The sequence below is a fragment of the Pseudophryne corroboree genome, chromosome 3, assembly GCF_028390025.1.
Source record: "Pseudophryne corroboree isolate aPseCor3 chromosome 3, aPseCor3.hap2, whole genome shotgun sequence".
NCBI classification, from domain to species: Eukaryota; Metazoa; Chordata; class Amphibia; order Anura; family Myobatrachidae; genus Pseudophryne; species Pseudophryne corroboree.
The window spans coordinates 87,528,745-87,550,964 of NC_086446.1; the positions used below are offsets into that span (position 1 = coordinate 87,528,745).

Genomic DNA, 22,220 nt, shown 5'->3' on the forward strand with positions numbered 1-22,220 from the left:
TAATAAACACACAATACCTTGCTAAGGTTCCAACACCTTTACTAACAATATCTAGCTATGTAAAAGTTAAAACAGTTAACAGTTCATACACTACAGGCTAACATCAATACCTAAGCAGACTAACTACACATAAATATACAATATCGTCACAATCTTATACAATAACAGAGAGAGAGAATATGGCAAATACAAACAGAGATTTAGAATGGTCACAGAGAATAACTTACACACACTGGGGAATGATCGCTGCGCAGCTCTGGTACCAGCTCCCGATTAGTCAAGATGAAAACCGTTTGTGGAGAGAAGACTGAGCTGGCCAGGCTGGCTGTCCTTATATACACTGCGTACAGTATACTACAAAGGGACCTACAATCTCATTGTTCATTGGACACAGGAATGTCTCCTCGCATCATAACAAAAGGTCATAGGTTAGTTTGAACAGGTGGGCTGTGACTATATCAAACTGCTCAGGTGGGAGGGAATCTCAGAATTCCCGCCGCATGGATAATGAACCGCAAATATAGTAAATGTCCAGAAACTACTAATAGACATAACTATACGCAGGAGCGATTAATCTTTACCTAACCAGCACCGGATTGTTTCTAATAAAATGTTCTTTAGTTAGGTACCAAACACCACTGCTCAAACCCTGTCTGACCCTTCGTACCATGCAAAGAGGAATTCCTCTGTCCAGCGACCAGTTACATTAAACAAACTTACAGTCATTATTAAGGGGAACATTATCTATAAAACATACTATTTGGTTTTATTATTTAACGTTTGAGTCGCCCGCTAGACGCACACAAACTCTACCGTAAATGCACACACCACGCGCTCGAGCGCATGGCCGAGGAGGCGCCATCACGCAGCTGCGAGTATCCGCACGCACGGGAGAGAATGTGCACGTGCAGCGGGCACGCGCATGAGGTGAATATATGGCAACGTGTAGCATGATATTTTTCCGACTTTGACACTCATACATTAGAGATATACAGTATGGATACATATTAGACAATATGTTAATTTTGGCAGAACTACTGAAGAGGTGCTATATGTTTTATGTTGGAAACAATAACAGGAGAGTTGTATTTTTAATTAAACTCTTCTTGTTTATTATGCAAAATTCTGAAAAAAACATTTCCATATAGATGGAGTTAAGTTAAACTGTTTATTGATGTCTCTCATTACACAGGATTACACAGCAGTGAAGAAGACATCCAGTGAGTGTGAGACACCTAGTAGCCGTTCCCATGTATCAGGACTATTGACCAGGACCCAGAGCCCCATCACTGAGCCTCCACCTCACTCACTGATACATGAGAGAGACAATGAGCAGAAGATCCTGGAACTCACCAACAAGATCATTCAGTTGCTGACTGGAGAGGTGACTGCTGGGAATGGGGCATTTTACAGTAACACCAGGGGATGTGTCTGGGTGATGACTGGAGAGGTGACTGCTGGGAATGGCGCATTATACAGTAACACCAGGGGAGGTGTCTGGGTGATGACTGGAGAGGTGACTGCTGGGAATGGGACATTATACAGTAACACCAGGGGAGGTGTCTGGGTGATGACTGGAGAGGTGACTGCTGGGAATGGGACATTATACAGTAACACCAGGGGAGGTGTCTGGGTGATGACTGGAGAGGTGACTGCTGGGAATGGGACATTATACAGTAACACCAAGGGAGGTGTCTGGGTGATGACTGGAGAGGTGACTGCTGGGAATGGGACATTATACAGTAACACCAGGGGAGGTGTCTGGGTGATGACTGGAGAGGTGACTGCTGGGAATGGGACATTATACAGTAACACCAGGGGAGGTGTCTGGGTGATGACTGGAGAGGTGACTGCTGGGAGTGGGACATTATACAGTAACACCAGGGGAGGTGTCTGGGTGATGACGGGAGAGGTGACTGCTGGGAATGGGACATTATACAGTAACACCAGGGGAGGTGTCTGGGTGATGACTGGAGAGGTGACTGCTGGGAATGGGACATTATACAGTAACACCAGGGGAGGTGTCTGGGTGATGACTGGAGAGGTGACTGCTGGGAATGGGACATTATACAGTAACACCAGGGGATGTGTCTGGGTGATGACTGGAGAGGTGACTGATGGGAATGGGACATTATACAGTAACACCAGGGGAAGTGTCTGGGTGATGACTGGAGAGGTGACTGCTGGGAATGGGGCATTATACAGTAACACCAGGGGAGGTGTCTGGGTGATGACTGGAGAGGTGACTGCTGGGAATGGGGCATTATACAGTAACACCAGGGGAGGTGTCTGGGTGATGACTTTGTCATTGTGTGTGTCAGGTTCCTATAAGGTGTCAGGATGTCACTGTCAATTTCTCCATGGAGGAGTGGGAGTATATAGAGGGGCACAAGGATATGTACAAGGATGTGATGATGGAGAATCACCTGACCCACGCATCACTGGGTAAGAGGAGACTTTTATTTATTAGAAAGGGCAGAATAGATCTGAGCGCCTACACATACATATCATATGATAATCATACCTAAAGCAATGTACTCGGTCACTGTGTATCTCCTACAGATGGACCCAGTAACAGAGATTCCCCAGAGAGATGTCCCCATCCTCTTTATTCACAGGACTGTACAGAGGAGAATCACAGTATCCACCAGGAGGATCAGGTAGGTAGGATTTAGGGTCTCGCCAATTACTAAAGTGACTATATACTATATGATCTATAGAGAAGCTGTGTGTTTCTTGTTTACTGGTATTCTAATTAATATAAATTAATGAAACAATTTTTTTAAAAACGTATTTTATTATTTTGTGGGTAACTTAGGGTGAAGGTATGGCTGATAATAAGATAGAACATGTGGTTGGAGAAGAAGAGACGTATGTGAGGGGTGATCATCAGTGTAATGAGGACAAAACCAAAACCGATATCAGCACAGGTGAGTGATAATCACTTATTACAGAGAGGAGTGACATATATTCTTTGTTCTGTCACTACAGCAGTCTCTTATCCTACACCCTCTTCTGTCAGTACAGACTAATGAGGGAATGTTGCCCAGTGGGTGAGCCAGGAGCCATCAGCCCCTATTAGACTCCTGCTCTCCCCCTCACATCATGTCACTGTATGTTACCAGCCCAGAGATCTGACCAGTCTCCTCCCCACACTCTCTGGTGTATCTCATACATCAGGAGCCATCAGCCCCTATTATACTCCTGCTCTCCCCCTCACATCATGTCACTGTGTGTTACCAGCCCAGAGATCTGACCAGTCTCCTCCCCACACTCTCTGGTATATCTCATACATCAGGAACCATCAGCCCCTATTATACTCCTGCTCTCCCCCTCACATCATGTCACTGTGTTACCAGCCCAGAGATCTGACCAGTCTCCTCCCCACACTCTCTGGTATATCTCATACATCAGGAACCATCAGCCCCTATTATACTCCTGCTCTCCCCCTCACATCATGTCACTGTGTGTTACCAGCCCAGAGATCTGACCAGTCTCCTCCCCACACTCTCTGGTGTATCTCATACATCATGAGCTATCAGCCCCTATTATACACCTGCTCTCCCCCCATATCATGTCACTGTGTGTTACCAGCCCAGAGATCTGACCAGTCTCCTCCCCACACTCTCTGGTGTATCTCATACATCGGGAGCCATCAGCCCCTATTATACACCTGCTCTCCCCCCATATCATGTCACTGTGTGTTACCAGCCCAGAGATCTGACCAGTCTCCTCCCCACACTCTCTGGTGTATCTCATACATCAGGAGCCATCAGCCCCTATTATACTCCTGCTCTCCCACTCACATAATGTCACTGTGTTACCAGCCCAGAACTCTCACTAGTCTCCTCCATGCACTCTAAAACCACACTCGCCCCATCACAACAAACTCCATGTATGTGCACATACAAAAATAAAATGGAATGCTCATCATTTGCACCATCCTTCAACCAATACCAATACTTGTCTAAATGACTGATTTGGCCTAAAATAGTATGACTGATAGTGGTAGTCTATGACATCTGAGTGTGACCAGAAGGACAGATAGTGGCTGTTCCACTGTTGTCATTTGCTTTGTGTCCACCTGGAGAACTTTGAGTAGTGCTAACTGGTGACTAGGACATGCTGCTAGTTAAGCCCACATCAGTTTGCAAATTCAAATAAGACATCTCTGGGCTTAATCATAGTATTATTAGGAACCTGTTCTAGAAATGATTCAGTTAAAAATGTTTAAGTCTAAAGAAAATAAAATTGAATGTATATACAGCGTAACCATCAGATAAGCTTACAGTTTTGGGCAAATTTGTTGGTACCCTTAGAGCTCAGTGAAACAATGCTTCATTCCTCCTGAAAATTGATTGAATTGAAATCTATTGTCTCGTGTATACCTGCATGCCTTTGCTATATCACAGAATAAAGAGAAGAAACTGTAAAAAAAAACGTTACTGCTTATTTTCCAAACATATTCTAAAATAGCCTTTACCGATTTGTTGGTACCTTAGAAAAGATCATAAATATTTGGATTTTAGTGATATTTCAAACTAATTTAGCATCACTCATGTATTCAATCTTCTTAACAGTCAATCAGCCTATTTAAACAAAGAAAAGTAGTCATTGCTGTTTGGTACCACCGTGTGCACCACACTAAATGTGAACTAGAGAAAACAAAGGATATAGGGGGTCATTCCAAGTTGATCGCTAGCTGCCGTTGTTCGCAGCGCAGCGACCAGGCTAAAAATCTGCATTTCTGCGTATGGGTCGCAATGCGCACACGCGTCGTACGGTTACAAAGCCCGTTGTGGTTGTGCACAGGTTGTAACGAAGGAAAATCAACCGTAGATTAAACAAAAGGGTAGTGAAAAGAGCCAAAAAAAACTTCCAACAACCTGGTGCTGCTTTGCTGCATCTGGCACTGGTTGCCTTCAATCTGTGCAGGGCCAATTAAATCTTGGGACTGTCAAGGCATTCTGGTGCAGAACAGACTGCACAGTATCACAAATTACAAATATAGCAACAAAGAAAGTTGAGTAGTCACCAGTGTTGTCTAATGTTAAGTTAGTGTATGTACCAACGTATCGGCATGTCATGATTGCGCTGGATTAGTAGTGCTCCCAGAATGATGTTATAATTGTAACGATACAATAAACAATTTTGCGAAGGCCAATAGACAAAACAAGGTCTTTCTGGGGCACTCTTGACTAATGGCCTAATTCAGACCCGATTGCAGCAGCAAATTTGTTCTCTAATGAGCAAAACCATGTGCAGTGCAGGTGGGGCAGATGTAACATGTGCAGAGAGAATTAGATGTGGGTGGGTTGTGTTCAAACTGAAATCTATAACCAACCCAAATCTAACACTCTCTGCACATGTTATATCTGCCCCCCCCCTGCAGAGCACATGGTTTTGCCCATTAGAGAACAAATTTGCTGCTGCGATCAGGTCTGAATTAGGCCCTAAATGTAAATATATACAGAATTAAATATAACTTTCTCTTAAGTCCTAGAGGATGCTGGGGACTCCGTAAGGACCATGGGGTATAGACGGGCTTCGCAGGAGACATGGGCACCTAAAAGAACTTTTCCTATGGGTGTGCACTGGCTCCTCCCTCTATGCCCCTCCTCCAGACCTCAGTTAGATTATGTGCCCAGAGGAGAAGGGTACACTGCAGAGAGCTCTCCTGAGTTTTCTGTGGAAAAATAATTTTGTTAGGTTTTTTATTTTCAGGGAGTCCTGTTGGCAACAGGCTCCCTGCATCGTGGGACTGAGGGGTGAGAAGCAGACCTACTTAACTGATAGGATCTGCTTCTTAGGCTACTGGACACCATTAGCTCCAGAGGGAGTCGGAACACAGGTCTCACCCTGGGGTTTGTCCCGGAGCCACGTCGCGGTCCTCCTCACAGATGCCGGAAGATAGAAGCCGGGTGAGTATGAGAAACAAGAAGACATCTCAGGCGGCAGAAGACTTCAGATCTTCATGAGGTAAGCCATTGCTCCCATACACAACACACAGACAGCACTGATGGGTGCAGTGCGCAGGGGGGGGCGCCCTGGGCAGCAATAAACCTCGTTTTTGGGCAATAAGGTGCTAGTAGGCTGCGGAGGCAGCAAATAGATGATCCCCCGCCATTTTTGTGAAAATTGAAGAGGGACCGAAGCCCGCCGCCGGGGGGGGAACGGAGCTTGATCCCTCAGCACTAACCAGCGCCATATTCTCCACAGAGCTACATGAGAAACGCTGGCTCCCCGGACTCTCCCCTGCTGAACGCTTCAGAAGTTGGAAAAAAGAAAGGGGGGGGGGGCACATTGGCGCGCAGTGAGTGGGAAATTGGATATATATATAATATAAAAGCGCTATCTGGTTTTTCCAATGTCATTTGGGCGCTGGGTGTGTGCTGGCAACTCTCTCTCTGTCTCTCCTAAGGGCCTGGTTGGGGCTTTGTCCCCTTATAGGTATATCCCTGTGTGTGTGGGGGGTCGGTACGTGCGTGTCGACATGTCTGAAGCGGAAGGCTTCTCCAAGGAGGAGGTAGAGCAGATGAGTGGTGTGTCCCCGTCGGTAGTGCCGACTCAGGAATGGATGGACATGTGGCATATGTTGAATGCAAGTGTGACATCTTTACATAAGAGGCTAGATAAGGCTGAATTCGGGGAGGCGTCAGGGGGTCAATTCTCGGATTGGACTGACTCACAGGGCCCGTCGGGATCTCAAAAGCGTCCCTTGGCAAAAATTGTGGACACAACTACTGACACGGACTCTGATTCCAGTGTCGACTATGATGAAGCTAAATTGCACCCTAAGGTGACAAAGAGCATTCAGTGTATGATTATAGCAATAAGAGATGTGTTGCATATTGCTGATGAACCCTCTGTTCCTGACACGAGGGTACACATGTTTAAGGGAAAGAAACAGATAATAAACTTTCCCCCATCTCATGAACTTAATGAGTTTTTTGAAAAAGCTTGGGAGACTCCGGATAAGAGACCGCAGATTCCCAAAAGAATTAATATGGCATACCCCTTCCCTACACAGGACAGGGTACGTTGGGAATCCTCTCCCATGGTGGACAAGGCTTTAACGCGCCTGTCAAAGAAAGTGGCGCTACCGTCTCCAGACACAGCGGCCCTCAAGGATCCTGCGGATCGCAGGCAAGAGACTACTTTAAAGTCTATTTATTCACATACTGGAGCTTTGCTAAGACCGACAATTGCGTAGGCATGGGTATGTAGCGCAATTTCAGCCTGGACAGATAACCTGCCGCCTGACCTTGATACCATGGATAGAGATACTGTTTTGTTAATTCTAGCCCATTTCAAAGACGCAGTCTTGTATATGAGAGACGCTCAAAGGGACATTGGATTACTGGCTTCCAGAGCCAATGCCATAGCTATTTCAGCGAGAAGATCCTTATGGACCCGCCAGTGGACGGGTGATGCGGATTCGAAAAAGCATATGGAGGTTCTACCCTATAGGGGAGACGTGTTGTTTGGGGATGGGCTGGCGGACCTGGTTTCCACAGCTACCGCAGGTAAATCTAACTTTTTACCGTTTATTCTCCAACAGCAGAAATAAACTGCAGTCCTTTCGGTCACAAAAGTCCAGAAGAGGTCGGGGATCCTCCTTCCTTGCCAGAGGTAAGGGTAGAGGGAAAAGAACACCTGCTTCGGCTGGTGCCCAGGAACAGAAGTCCTCCCCGGCTTCTACAAAACCCACTGCATGACGCTGGGGCTCCCCTGCGGGAGTCCGCACCGGTGGGGGCTCGTCTTTGACTCTTCAGCCAGGTCTGGGTCAGCTCAGACCTGAATCCTTGGGCGTTGGAAATAGTTTCTCAAGGCTACAAACTGGAATTCGAAGAGGTGCCCCCACGTCGATTTTTCAAGTCGGCCTTACCAGCTTCTACCCCAGACAGGGATGTAGTGTTAGCTGCAATTCAAACGCTGTGTCAACAGCAAGTAATTATCAGGGTTCCCTTGAACCAACAGGGAAGAGGGTACTATTCAAACCTCTTTGTGGTCCCGAAACCGGATGGTTCGGTCAGACCTATTTTGAATCTAAAATCCCTAAACCTGTACATGAAAAGATTCAAATTCAAGATGGAATCGCTCAGGGCGATAATAGCCAGCATGGAGGAGGGGGAGTTTATGGTGTCACTGGACATAAAGGATGCTTACCTTCATGTCCCCATATATCCTTCCCATCAGGAGTACCTGAGATTCGCTGTACAGGATTGTCATTACCAATTTCAGACGTTGCCGTTTGGGCTTTCCACGGCCCCAAGGATTTTCACCAAGATAATGGCGGAAATGATGGTGGTCCTGCGCAAGCATGGAGTCACAATTATCCCATACTTGGACAATCTCCTGATAAAGGCGAGATCAAGAGAGCAATTGCTGAGCAATGTGACACTCTCTCTGAGAGTGCTCCAGCAACACGGTTGGATTCTAAATCTACTGAAGTCACAGTTGATTCCGACAACTCGACTAACGTTCCTAGGTATGATACTGGATACGGAACAAAAGAAGGTTTTTCTCCCGTTGGAAAAAGCCCAGGACATCCAGAATATGGTCAGAGACCTGCTAAAGCCAAAAAGAGTGTCAGTTCATCAATGCACTCGTGTTCTGGGGAAAATGGTGGCAGCCTACGAGGCCATCCCCTTCGGCAGGTTCCATGCAAGGACGTTTCAATGGGACCTTCTGGACAAATGGTCCGAGTCCCATCTACATTTACATCGAAAAATAACACTGTCCCCCGGGACCAGGGTGTCTCTTCTATGGTGGCTGCAAAGTGCTCACCTTCTGGAGGGTTGCAAGTTCGGAATTCAGGACTGGATCCTGGTAACCACGCACGCGAGTCTCCGAGGATGGGGAGCACCCAAGGAAGAAATTTTCAGGGACTGTGGTAAGACCAGGAGTCCTGTCTACACATCAACGTGTTGGAGCTAAGAGCCATATACAACGGCCTTCGACAAGCGGAGAGTCTTCTTCGCAACCTACCGGTTCTGATTCAATCAGACAATGTCACAGCAGTGGCTCATGTGAATCGCCAAGGCGGGACAAGAAGCAGAGCCGCGATGGCGGAAGCAACCAGGATTCTTCGCTGGGCAGAAAATCACGTAAGTGCTCTGTCAGCTGTATTCATTCCGGGAGTGGACAACTGGGAAGCAGACTTCCTCAGCAGACACGATCTCCATCCAGGAGAGTGGGGACTTCATCAAGAAGTCTTTGCAGTGATAACGGGTCTTTGGGGAGTTCCTCAAATAGACATGATGGCGTCACGCCTCAACAAGAAGCTTCGGAGGTATTGTGCCAGGTCCCGGGACCCTCAGGCAGTAGCAGTAGACGCTAATTACTAGTGTCAGGCGCTACTAATAATGGTTAAATTACAACGATTGCGGATGGGTGTCTATATCTATACTCACACCCAATCCACACAGATATCTGAACTTAATCTCGTAATTTAAATAATCTAGATAGCCACAAACAGGGTATATTGGCCTGTGGATATGACCAACACAATCTCACCTGATTAAAACCAGGTGTACCAAAAACAAACTGAATAACCCCTTGCGCTATTTAATTTAGAGGCAACATGACATGAATCCACACAAGAAGATAATTATAAGATATTTTTAATGTCTATAAAATCAATCATGTATAGGTTAACTAGACATAATCATAAAACATGAATTAATTAGTATGCGCATACACATAAAAAAGCTAAATGCTAAACCTACTAACTGAGCATAAGAGGTGGATCATATAACTACCTGTGACCACATGTGGTTGATTCAATAATCATAGGTTAACAGTGTCCTTATTTTTGTTCTTAGAATAAGACAGTCCCATTAGATGTGCTCATAGAAATGTATTTAGGTATATACCAAAAAAAAAAAAAAAAAAAAAGGTTTAATTGAACCGATTAATCATAAATATGAATGGTTCTTTCACATGTGGAAAAGTTATCCAGATAACATGAAGGAAATTTATATATCACCCGGGGCTTGGTGCACAGCAAGCACCTGTAGAAGAAAGCTCCCGTCTGCCACAGTCCGTAAGTGGCGTACTACGTCTCCCACTGTATCTGGCTCTCGTGCACACACCTTGGATCGCTTGGGGAGAGAGAGGTTGGTCCGGCTCCCGGAGCTCTGCGTGCTGCCGGCAATGATAGATTGGTTTTGCTCCCGTCTTCAAGCCGCCGCATATAGCGTCCTCCCGTCTCCCATTTGTCAATCTCGAGCAGCGTTGCACATCAATGTGGAACTGAATGTAATGTCCACTGGGTCACACAGGGCACCTTCTCTGACGCGTTTCGCTTCCAATTGAAGCTTCCTCATAGAGTCTTGTAAGTAGCAGTAGACGCCCTGGTAACGCCATGGGTGTTCCAATCGGTCTACGTGTTTCCTCCTCTTCCTCTCATCACAAAGGTGTTGAGGATCATAAGGCGAAAAAGAGTACAGACAATACTCATTGTTCCAGACTGGCCTCGAAGGGCCTGGTACTCAGATCTTCAGGAGATGTTCACAGGAGATCCCTGGCCTCTTCCTCTAAGGGAGGACCTGTTGCAGCAGGGTCCCTGCGTGTTCCAAGACTTACCGCGGTTACGTTTGACGGCATGGCGGTTGAACGCCGGATCCTAGCTGAGAAGGGGATTCCGGAGGAGGTCATCCCTACTCTAATAAAGGCTAGAAAGCAGGTGACGGTAAAACATTATCACCGTATCTGGCGAAAATATGTGTATTGGTGTGAAACCAAGAACGCCCCTACGGAAGATTTTCATTTGGGTCGTTTTCTCCACTTCCTACAGACAGGAGTGGATATGGGCCTGAAATTAGGCTCTGTTAAGGTACAGATTTCGGCCCTCTCGATATTCTTTTAGAAGGAATTGGCTTCTCTTCCAGAAGTACAGACTTTTGTAAAGGGAGTGCTACACATCCAGCCTCCTTTTGTGCCTCCAGTGGCACCATGGGACCTGAACGTGGTGTTGCAGTTCCTAAAATCACACTGGTTTGAACCACTTAACAAGGTTGAGTTGAAATTTCTTACCTGGAAGGTGGTCATGTTGTTGGCCTTAGCATCTGCAAGGCGAGTGTCAGAATTGGCGGCCTTGTCTCACAAGAGCCCCTACTTGATTTTTCATGTTGATAGAGCGGAATTGAGGACACGCCCTCAATTTTTGCCTAAGGTGTTTTCTTTATTCCATTTGAACCAACCCATTGTGGTGCCTGTGGCTACGAGTGACTTGGAGGATTCCAGGTCCCTGGATGTAGTCAGGGCCTTGAGGATTTATGTAGCCAGGACGGCTAGAATTAGGAAAACAGAGGCTCTGTTTGTCCTGTATGCTGCCAACAAGATTGGCGCGCCTGCTTCGAAGCAGACTATTGCTCGCTGGATCTGTAACACGATTCAGCAGGCTCATTCTACGGCTGGATTGCCGTTACCGCATTCGGTTAAGGCCCATTCCACTAGAAAGGTGGGCTCTTCTTGGGCGGCTGCCCGGGGCGTCTCGGCATTACAGCTTTGCCGAGCAGCAACTTGGTCGGGGTCAAACACTTTTGCTAAATTCTACAAGTTTGATACCCTGGCTGATGAGGACCTAGCATTTGCTCAGTCGGTGCTGCAGAATCATACGCACCCTCCCACCCGATTGGGAGCTTTGGTATAAACCCCATGGTCCTTACGGAGTCCCCAGCATCCTCTAGGACGTAAGAGAAAATAAGATTTTAAACCTACCGGTAAATCTATTTCTCCTAGTCCGTAGAGGATGCTGGGCGCCCGTCCCAGTGCGGAAACTCTGTAAGACTTGTATATAGTTGTTGTTTACATAAGGGTTATGTTACAGTTGGAATCGGTCTTGGACCACTACTGTTGTTTGTTCATACTGTTAACTGGTTATGTATGTTCCGGGTTACATGGTATAATTGGTGTGGGCTGGTAGGAATCTTGCCCTTGGATTTATAAAATCCTGCCCTCGTATTGTCCATCTCCTCTGGGCACAGTTCTCTAACTGAGGTCTGGAGGAGGGGCATAGAGGGAGGAGCCAGTGCACACCCATAGGAAAAGTTCTTTTAGGTGCCCATGTCTCCTGCGGAGCCCGTCTATACCCCATGGTCCTTACGGAGTCCCCAGCATCCTCTACAGACTAGGAGAAATAGATTTACCGGTAGGTTTTAAATCTTATCTTTATTTAAATACCCTTAAAATAGTACCTGCAGTGGTGCTGACACATGAATCATAAAAAAGTGAAAATCACGGAATCAATAAGTGGTGCTTGCACTTAAGGTGAAAATATAAAATAACTCCTTACCAGATTCATTAGTCAATATTATAGTGTAATTGACAAGAGGATATTGGGACACAGGGGTCAGTTATCCCATAGGTCAGAGATTTTCAGTCTTTTACAACTCTCGGCATACTGAACAAGATTTAAATATGGCCAAGGCACATTCAAATATAATGGTGATGCATGGTGCAGTTGCGTGTCCCAGGATGTCATGTCGCAGCTTGGAGAAGGGGCGTGGCCACAACATAATACCAAGTCATATTACTTTGCACAGTAGTCTCCATTATTCAAATTACACCGCACAGTAGCGCCACTTACACACATTACACCAGGTAGATCCCATCACACATTACGCCAGGTAGAGACTAGTGATGTGCACCGGACATTTTTCGGGTTTTGTGTTTTTTGGTTTTGGATTCGGTTCCGCAGGCGTGTTTTGGATTCGGACGCGTTTTGGCAAAACCTCCCTGAAAATTTTTTTGTCGGATTCGGGTGTGTTTTGGATTCGGGTGTTTTTTTACAAAAAAACCCTCAAAAACAGCTTAAATCATAGAATTTGGGGGTAATTTTGATCCCATAGTATTATTAACCTCAATAACCATAATTTCCGCTAATTTCCAGTCTATTCTGAACACCTCACAATATTATTTTTAGTCCTAAAATTGCACCGAGGTCGCTGAATGACTAAGCTAAGCAACCCAAGTGGCCGACACAAACACCTGGCCCATCTAGGAGTGGCACTGCAGTGTCAGACAGGATGGCTCTTCAAAAAATAGTCCCCAAACAGCACATGATGCAAAGAAAAAAAGAGGTGCACCAAGGTCGCTGTGGGACTAAGCTAAGCGACCAAAGTGGCCGACACAAACACCTGGCCCATCTAGGAGTGGCACTGCAGTGTCAGACATGATGGCAGATTTAAAAAATAGTCCCCAAACAGCACATGATGCAAAGAAAAAAAGAGGTGCAATGAGGTAGCTGTGTGACTAAGCTAAGCGACACAAGTGGCCGACACAAACACCTGGCCCATCTAGGAGTGGCACTGCAGTTTTCTAACGAGAGGATGAGTGCTTCCATCCTCATGTGAATCTGAACCACTAGCCATGAACATAGGCCAGGGCCTCAGCCGTTCCTTGCCACTCCGTGTCATAAATGGCATATTGGCAAGTTTACGCTTCTCATCAGACGCTTTTAATTTTGATTTCTCTGACGTCCTAGTGGATGCTGGGGACTCCGTCAGGACCATGGGGAATAGCGGCTCCGCAGGAGACAGGGCACAAAATTTAAAAGTTTGACCACTAGGTGGTGTGTACTGGCTCCTCCCCCTATGACCCTCCTCCAAGCCCCAGTTAGGTTTTTGTGCCCGTCCGAGCAGGGTGCAATCTAGGTGGCTCTCATAAAGAGCTGCTTAGAGTAAAAGTTTTGATAGTTTTATTATTTTCAGTGAGTCCTGCTGGCAACAGGCTCACTGCAACGAGGGACCTAGGGGAGAAGAAGTGAACTCACCTGCGTGCAGGATGGATTTGCTTCTTAGGCTACTGGACACTAGCTACAGAGGGACGATCACAGGTACAGCCTGGATGGGTCACCGGAGCCGCGCCGCCGACCCCCTTGCAGATGCCGAAGTAAGAAGAGGTCCAGAAACCGGCGGCTGAAGGCTTTTCAGTCTTCATGAGGTAGCGCACAGCACTGCAGCTGTGCGCCATTGCGCTCAGGCACACTTCACACCGGCGGTCACTGAGGGTGCAGGGCGCTGGGGGGGGCGCCCTGGGCAGCAATGTTAATACCTTTCTGGCTAAAAAGAATACATCACATATAGTCCATGAGGCTATATGGATGTATTTCACCCCTGCCAGGTCTCAGAAAAACCGGGAGAAGAGCCCGCCGGAATAGGGGGCGGGGCCTATCTCCTCAGCACACAGCGCCATTTTCCTACACAGCTCCGCTGCTAGGAAGGCTCCCAGGCTCTCCCCTGCACTGCACTACAGAAACAGGGTAAAAAACAGAGAGGGGGGGCATTTTTTGGCGATATTATATATATTTAAGCAGCTATAAGGAAACAACACTTATATAAGGTTGTTCCTATATAATTATAGCGCTTTGGTGTGTGCTGGCAAACTCTCCCTCTGTCTCCCCAAAGGGCTAGTGGGGTCCTGTCTTCTATCAGAGCATTCCCTGTGTGTCTGCTGTGTGTCGGTACGTGTGTGTCGACATGTATGAGGACGATGTTGGTGTGGAGGCGGAGCAATTGCCGGTAATGGTGATGTCACCCCCTAGGGAGTCGACACCGGAATGGATGGCTTTGTTTATGGAATTACGTGATAATGTCAGCACGCTGCAAAAGTCGGTTGACGACACGAGACGACCGGCAAACCAGTTAGTACCTGTACAGGCGTCTCAAACACCGTCAGGGGCTGTAAAACGCCCTTTGCCTCAGTCGGTCGACACAGACCCAGACACGGACACCGAATCTAGTGTCGACGGTGAAGAAACGAACGTATTTTCCAGTAGGGCCACACGTTATATGATCACGGCAATGAAGGAGGCTTTGCATATCTCTGATACTGCAAGTACCACAAAAAGGGGTATTATGTGGGGTCTGAAAAAACTACCTGTAGTTTTTCCTGAATCAGAGGAATTGAATGACGTGTGTGATGAAGCGTGGGTTACCCCTGATAAAAAACTGCTAATTTCAAAGAAGTTATTGGCGTTATACCCTTTCCCGCCAGAGGTTAGGGCGCGCTGGGAAACACCCCCTAGGGTGGACAAGGCGCTCACACGTTTATCCAAACAAGTGGCGTTACCGTCTCCTGATACGGCCGCCCTCAAGGATCCAGCTGATAGGAGGCTGGAAAATACTCTAAAAAGTATATACACACATACTGGTGTTATACTGCGACCAGCAATCGCCTCAGCCTGGATGTGCAGTGCTGGGGTGGCTTGGTCGGATTCCCTGACTGAAAATATTGATACCCTGGATAGGGACAGTATTTTATTGACTATAGAGCAATTAAAGGATGCATTCCTTTATATGCGAGATGCACAGAGGGATATCTGCACTCTGGCATCAAAAGTAAGTGCGATGTCCATATCTGCCAGAAGAAGTCTATGGACACGACAGTGGTCAGGCGATGCGGATTCCAAACGGCATATGGAAGTATTGCCGTATAAAGGGGAGGAATTATTTGGGGTCGGTCTATCGGATTTGGTAGCCACGGCAACAGCCGGGAAGTCCACCTTTTTACCTCAAGTCCCCTCCCAGCAGAAAAAGACGCAGTCTTTTCAGCCGCAGTCCTTTCGTTCCTATAAGAACAAGCGAGCAAAAGGACATTCATATTTGCCCCGAGGCAAAGGAAAGGGTAAGAGACTGCAGCAAGCAGCCCCTTCCCAGGAGCAGAAGTCCTCCCCGGCTTCTGCAAAGGCCTCAGCATGACGCTGGGACCTTACAAGCGGACTCAGGGGCGGTGGGGGGTCGCCTCAAGAATTTCAGCGCACAGTGGGCTCACTCGCAGGTGGACCCCTGGATCCTGCAGGTAGTATCTCAGGGTTACAGGTTGGAATTCGAGAAGTCTCCCCCTCGCCGGTTCCTAAAATCTGCTTTGCCAACGTCTCCCTCAGACAGGGCGACGGTATTGGAAGCCATTCACAAGCTGTATTCTCAGCAGGTGATAATCAAGGTACCCCTTCTACAACAGGGAAAGGGGTATTACTCCACGCTATTTGTGGTACCGATGCCGGACGGCTCGGTAAGACCTATTCTAAATCTGAAATCTCTGAACCTGTACATACAAAAATTCAAGTTCAAGATGGAGTCACTCAGAGCAGTGATAGCGAATCTGGAAGAAGGGGATTTTATGGTGTCCTTGGACATCAAGGATGCTTACCTTCATGTCCCAATTTGCCCTTCACACCAAGGGTACCTCAGGTTCGTGGTACAAAACTGTCATTATCAGTTTCAGACGCTGCCGTTTGGATTGTCCACGGCACCCAGGGTCTTTACCAAGGTAATGGCCGAAATGATGATCCTTCTTCGAAGAGAAGGCGTATTAATTATCCCTTACTTGGACGATCTCCTGATAAGGGCAAGATCCAGATAACAGCTGGAGGTCGGAGTAGCACTAACTCAAGTAGTGCTCCAACAGCACGGGTGGATTCTGAATTTTCCAAAATCCCAACTGATCCCGACGACACGTCTGCTGTTCCTAGGGATGATTCTGGACACTGTTCAGAAAAAGGTATTTCTTCCGGAGGAGAAAGCCAGGGAGTTATCCGAACTCGTCAGGAACCTCCTAAAACCAGGGACAGTGTCTGTGCATCAATGCACAAGAGTCCTGGAAAAAAGGGTCTCTCTGCTATGGTGGTTGCAGAGTGCTCATCTGTTAGAGGGCCGCAGATTCGGCATACAGAACTGGGTCCTAGTGACCACGGATGCCAGCCTGAGAGGCTGGGGAGCGGTCACACAAGGAAGAAACTTCCAGGGCGTGTGGTCAAGCCTGGAAACGTCTATTCACATAAATATACTGGAACTAAGAGCAATCTACAATGCTCTAAGCCTGGCAAACCCTCTGCTTCAGGGTCAGCCGGTGTTGATCCTGTCGGACAACATCACGGCAGTCGCCCACGTAAACAGACAGGGCGGCACAAGAAGCAGGAGGGCAATGGCAGAGGCTGCAAGGATTCTACGCTGGGCGGAAAATCATGTGATAGCACTGTCAGCAGTGTTCATCCCGGGAGTGGACAACTGGGAAGCAGACTTCCTCAGCAGACACGATCTTCACCCGGGAGAGTGGGGACTTCATCCAGAAGTCTTCCACATGATTGTAGTCCATTGGGAAAGACCAATGGTGGACATGATGGCGTCCCGCCTCAACAAAAAACTGGACAGGTATTGCGCCAGGTCAAGAGACCCTCAGGCAATAGCTGTGGACGCTCTGGTAACACCATGGGTGTACCAGTCAGTGTATGTGTTTCCTCCTCTGCCTCTCATACCCAAGGTACTGAGAATTATACGGCAAAGGGGAGTAAGAACGATACTAGTGGCTCCGGACTGGCCAAGAAGGACTTGGTACCCGGAACTTCAGGAGATGCTCACGGAAGATCCGTGGCCTCTACCTCTAAGAAGGGATCTGCTTCAGCAGGGACCGTGTCTATTCCAAGACTTACCGCGGCTGCGTTTGACGGCATGGCGGTTGAACGCCGGATCCTAAGGGAAAAAGGCATTCCGGAGGAGGTCATCCCTACCCTGGTCAAAGCCAGGAAGGAGGTGACTGCACAACATTATCACCGCATTTGGAGAAAATATGTTGCATGGTGTGAGGCCAGGAAGGCCCCGACAGAGGAATTTCAACTGGGTCGATTCCTACATTTCCTGCAAACAGGATTATCTATGGGCCTCAAATTAGGGTCCATTAAGGTTCAAATTTCGGCCCTGTCGATTTTCTTCCAGAAAGAATTGGCTTCAGTTCCTGAAGTCCAGACTTTTGTAAAAGGAGTACTACATATACAGCCCCTGGTTGTGCCCCCAGTGGCACCGTGGGATCTCAATGTAGTTTTGGATTTTCTCAAATCCCATTGGTTTGAGCCACTCAAATCGGTAGATTTGAAATATCTTACATGGAAAGTAACCATGCTACTGGCCCTGGCTTCAGCCAGGAGAGTGTCGGAATTGGCGGCTTTATCGTATAAAAGCCCATATCTGATTTTCCATTCGGACAGGGCAGAATTGAGGACGCGTCCTCATTTTCTGCCTAAGGTGGTATCAGCGTTTCACCTGAACCAGCCTATTGTGGTGCCTGCGGCTACTAGCGATTTGGAGGATTCCAAGTTGCTGGACGTTGTCAGAGCATTGAAAATATATATTTCAAGGACGGCTGGAGTCAGAAAATCTGACTCGCTGTTTATACTGTATGCACCCAACAAGCTGGGTGCTCCTGCTTCTAAGCAGACGATTGCTCGTTGGATTTGTAGCACAATTCAACTGGCACATTCTGTGGCAGGCCTGCCACAGCCTAAATCTGTCAATGCCCACTCCACAAGGAAGGTGGGCTCATCTTGGGCGGCTGCCCGAGGGGTCTCGGCATTACAACTCTGCCGAGCAGCTACGTGGTCAGGGGAGAACACGTTTGTAAAATTCTACAAATTTGATACCCTGGCTAAGGAGGACCTGGAGTTCTCTCATTCGGTGCTGCAGAGTCATCCGCACTCTCCCGCCCGTTTGGGAGCTTTGGTATAATCCCCATGGTCCTGACGGAGTCCCCAGCATCCACTAGGACGTCAGAGAAAATAAGAATTTACTCACCGGTAATTCTATTTCTCGTAGTCCGTAGTGGATGCTGGGCGCCCATCCCAAGTGCGGATTGTCTGCAATACTTGTACATAGTTATTGTTACAAAAAAATCGGGTTGTTTATTGTTGTGAGCCATCTTTTCAGAGGCTCCTACGTTATCATACTGTTAACTGGGTTCAGATCACAAGTTGTACGGTGTGATTGGTGTGGCTGGTATGAGTCTTACCCGGGATTCAAAATCCTTCCTTATTGTGTACGCTCGTCCGGGCACAGTATCCTAACTGAGGCTTGGAGGAGGGTCATAGGGGGAGGAGCCAGTACACACCACCTAGTGGTCAAACTTTTAAATTTTGTGCCCTGTCTCCTGCGGAGCCACTATTCCCCATGGTCCTGACGGAGTCCCCAGCATCCACTACGGACTACGAGAAATAGAATTACCGGTGAGTAAATTCTTATTTTTTGGGTCATTTTACTGAACTTTTGTTTTTTGGATTTTACATGCTCTCTACTGTGACATTGGGCATCTGCCTTGGCAGACGACGTTGATGGCATTTCATCGTCTCGGCCATGACTAGTGGCAGCAGCTTCAGCACGAGGTGGAAGTGGATCTTGATCTTTCCCTATTTTACCCTCCACATTTTTGTTCTCCATTTTTTAATGTGTGGAATTATATGCCAGTAATATATCAATAGCAATGGCCTACTGTACCGTACTGCTATATATTATATACTGGTGGTCAGCAAAATTCTGCACTGTCCTCCTACTACTGCGCACAACAACTTAAATGCACCACAGATATGGATGGATAGTATACTTTACGACACAGAGGTAGGTAGAGCAGTGGACTACTGTACCGTACTGCTATATATTATATACTGGTGGTCAGCAAAATGATGCACTGTCCTCCTACTACTGCGCACAACAACTTAAATGCACCACATGTATGGATGGATAGTATACTTTACGACACAGAGGCAGGTAGAGCAGTGGACTACTGTACCATACTGCTATTGCAAAAAGGAAATAAGAGCGGCTAAAGTAGAAACTGAAAAACTAGTAGCAAAGGAAAGCAAAGCGAATCCCAAAAAATTCTTTAAATACATTAATAGCAAGAGATTAAAAAAGGAGAGTATAGGCCCTTTGAAAGACAAGTTGGGAGTCTTAAGCAAAAATGATAATGACATAGCGGACACACTAAATGAGTTTTTTTCAACAGTATTCACTAGAGAGGACCCAATTCAGGGACTGACACACAATCTCAATAATGACAATATCACACTGATAGGTACTTATGTAAGCGAGGAAGTAGTCTGTGACCGATTAAAACATTTAAAGATTAATAAATCACCAGGGCCCGATGGTATTCATCCAAGGGTTCTAATGGAGCTTCACTCTGAACTGGCAAAACCACTATCTTTGATCTTTGAGGATTCAGTTATATCAGGTATGGTTCCCAAAGACTGGCGTATAGCGGAAGTAGTGCCTATATTCAAAAAGGGAAGTAAAGCTGAACCAGGTAATTATAGACCAGTTAGTCTTACATCTATAGTGGGGAAAGTATTGGAAGGTATTCTAAGAGATAGTATTCAGAAGTTCCTTGAAACCAATAAGGTCATTAAAAGGAATCAACATGGGTTTATGAAGGACAGATCCTGTCAAACCAACTTACTTGGCTTTTATGAAACAGTAAGCGCAAACCTAGATCAGGGTAAAGACGTGGATGTAATCTTTTTAGACTTTGCCAAAGCGTTCGATACTGTACCACACATGAGACTTATATACAAGCTACAAGAATCAGGGCTAGGAAGCACAATATGCACTTGGGTCAAAAACTGGTTAGATAATAGGAAGCAGCGCGTTGTGGTTAATGGATCTTTCTCTATCGTCCTAAGTGGATGCTGGGGTTCCTGAAAGGACCATGGGGAATAGCGGCTCCGCAGGAGACAGGGCACAAAAGTAAAGCTTTTACAGGTCAGGTGGTGTGTACTGGCTCCTCCCCCTATGACCCTCCTCCAGACTCCAGTTAGATTTTTGTGCCCGGCCGAGAAGGGTGCAATCTAGGTGGCTCTCCTAAAGAGCTGCTTAGAAAAAGTTTAGCTAGGTTTTTTATTTTACAGTGATTCCTGCTGGCAACAGGATCACTGCAACGAGGGACAGAGGGGAGAAGAAGTGAACTCACCTGCGTGCAGGATGGATTGGCTTCTTGGCTACTGGACATGAAGCTCCAGAGGGACGATCACAGGTACAGCCTGGATGGTCACCGGAGCCACGCCGCCGGCCCCCTCACAGATGCTGAAGCAAGAAGAGGTCCAGAATCGGCGGCTGAAGACTCCTGCAGTCTTCTTAAGGTAGCGCACAGCACTGCAGCTGTGCGCCATTTTCCTCTCAGCACACTTCACACGGCAGTCACTGAGGGTGCAGGGCGCTGGGGGGGGGGGCGCCCTGGGAGGCAAATGAAAACCTTTAAAAAGGCTAAAAATACCTCACATATAGCCCCAGAGGCTATATGGAGATATTTACCCCTGCCTAAATGTACTAAATAGCGGGAGACGAGCCCGCCGAAAAAGGGGCGGGGCCTATCTCCTCAGCACACGGCGCCATTTTCTGTCACAGCTCCGCTGGTCAGGAAGGCTCCCAGGTCTCTCCCCTGCACTGCACTACAGAAACAGGGTATAACAGAGAGGGGGGGCAAAATAAATGGCAATATATTAATATAAAAGCAGCTATAAGGGAGCACTTAATCATAAGGCTATCCCTGTCATATATAGCGCTTTTTGGTGTGTGCTGGCAGACTCTCCCTCTGTCTCCCCAAAGGGCTAGTGGGTCCTGTCTTCGTATAGAGCATTCCCTGTGTGTCTGCTGTGTGTCGGTACGTGTGTGTCGACATGTATGAGGACGTTATTGGTGTGGAGGCGGAGCAATTGCCAAATATGAGGATGTCACCTCCTAGGGGGTCGACACCAGAATGGATGCCTTTATTTGTGGAATTACGGGATAGCGTCAACTCGCTTAAGCAGTCGTTTGCCGACATGAGGCGGCCGGACACTCAATAAGTGCCTGTCCAGGCGCCTCAAACACCGTCAGGGGCTGTAAAACGCCCCTTGCCTCAGTCGGTCGACACAGACCCAGACACAGGCACTGATTCCGGTGGTGAAGGTGACGAATCAACCGTATTTTCCAGTAGGGCCACACGTTATATGATTTTGGCAATAAAGGAGATGTTACATTTAGCTGATACTACAGGTACCACTAAACAGGGTATTATGTGGGGTGTGAAAAAACTACCAGTAGTTTTTACCGAATCAGAAGAATTAAATGACGTGTGTGATGAAGCGTGGGGTGCCCCGATAAAAAAACTGCTAATTTCAAAGAAGTTATTGGCTTTATACCCTTTCCCGCCAGAGGTTAGGGAGCGCTGGGAAACACCTCCTAGGGTGGACAAAGCGCTAACACGCTTATCAAAACAAGTGGCGTTACCCTCTCCTGAGACGGCCGCACTTAAAGATCCATCAGATAGGAGGATGGAAAATATCCAAAAAGGTATATACACACATGCAGGTGTTATACTACGACCAGCTATTGCGACTGCCTGGATGTGCAGTGCTGGAGTAGTTTGGTCAGAGTCCCTGATCGAAAATATTGATACCCTGGACAGGGACA

The 22,220-nt window shown here is 47.1% G+C and overlaps 1 protein-coding gene across 1 annotated transcript in view; it reads left to right on the forward strand.

Moving 5' to 3' along the window:
- LOC135057049 (zinc finger protein 260-like) overlaps window positions 1-22,220 on the forward strand; it is a 111,787-nt gene that overhangs the window by 60,246 nt on the left and 29,321 nt on the right. The window contains exons 3-6 of the mRNA XM_063962924.1: window positions 1,193-1,384; window positions 2,322-2,445; window positions 2,563-2,660; window positions 2,819-2,930. Coding sequence (XP_063818994.1) covers window positions 1,193-1,384; window positions 2,322-2,445; window positions 2,563-2,660; window positions 2,819-2,930 — 526 coding nt within the window. The remainder of the gene's footprint in view (window positions 1-1,192; window positions 1,385-2,321; window positions 2,446-2,562; window positions 2,661-2,818; window positions 2,931-22,220) is intronic.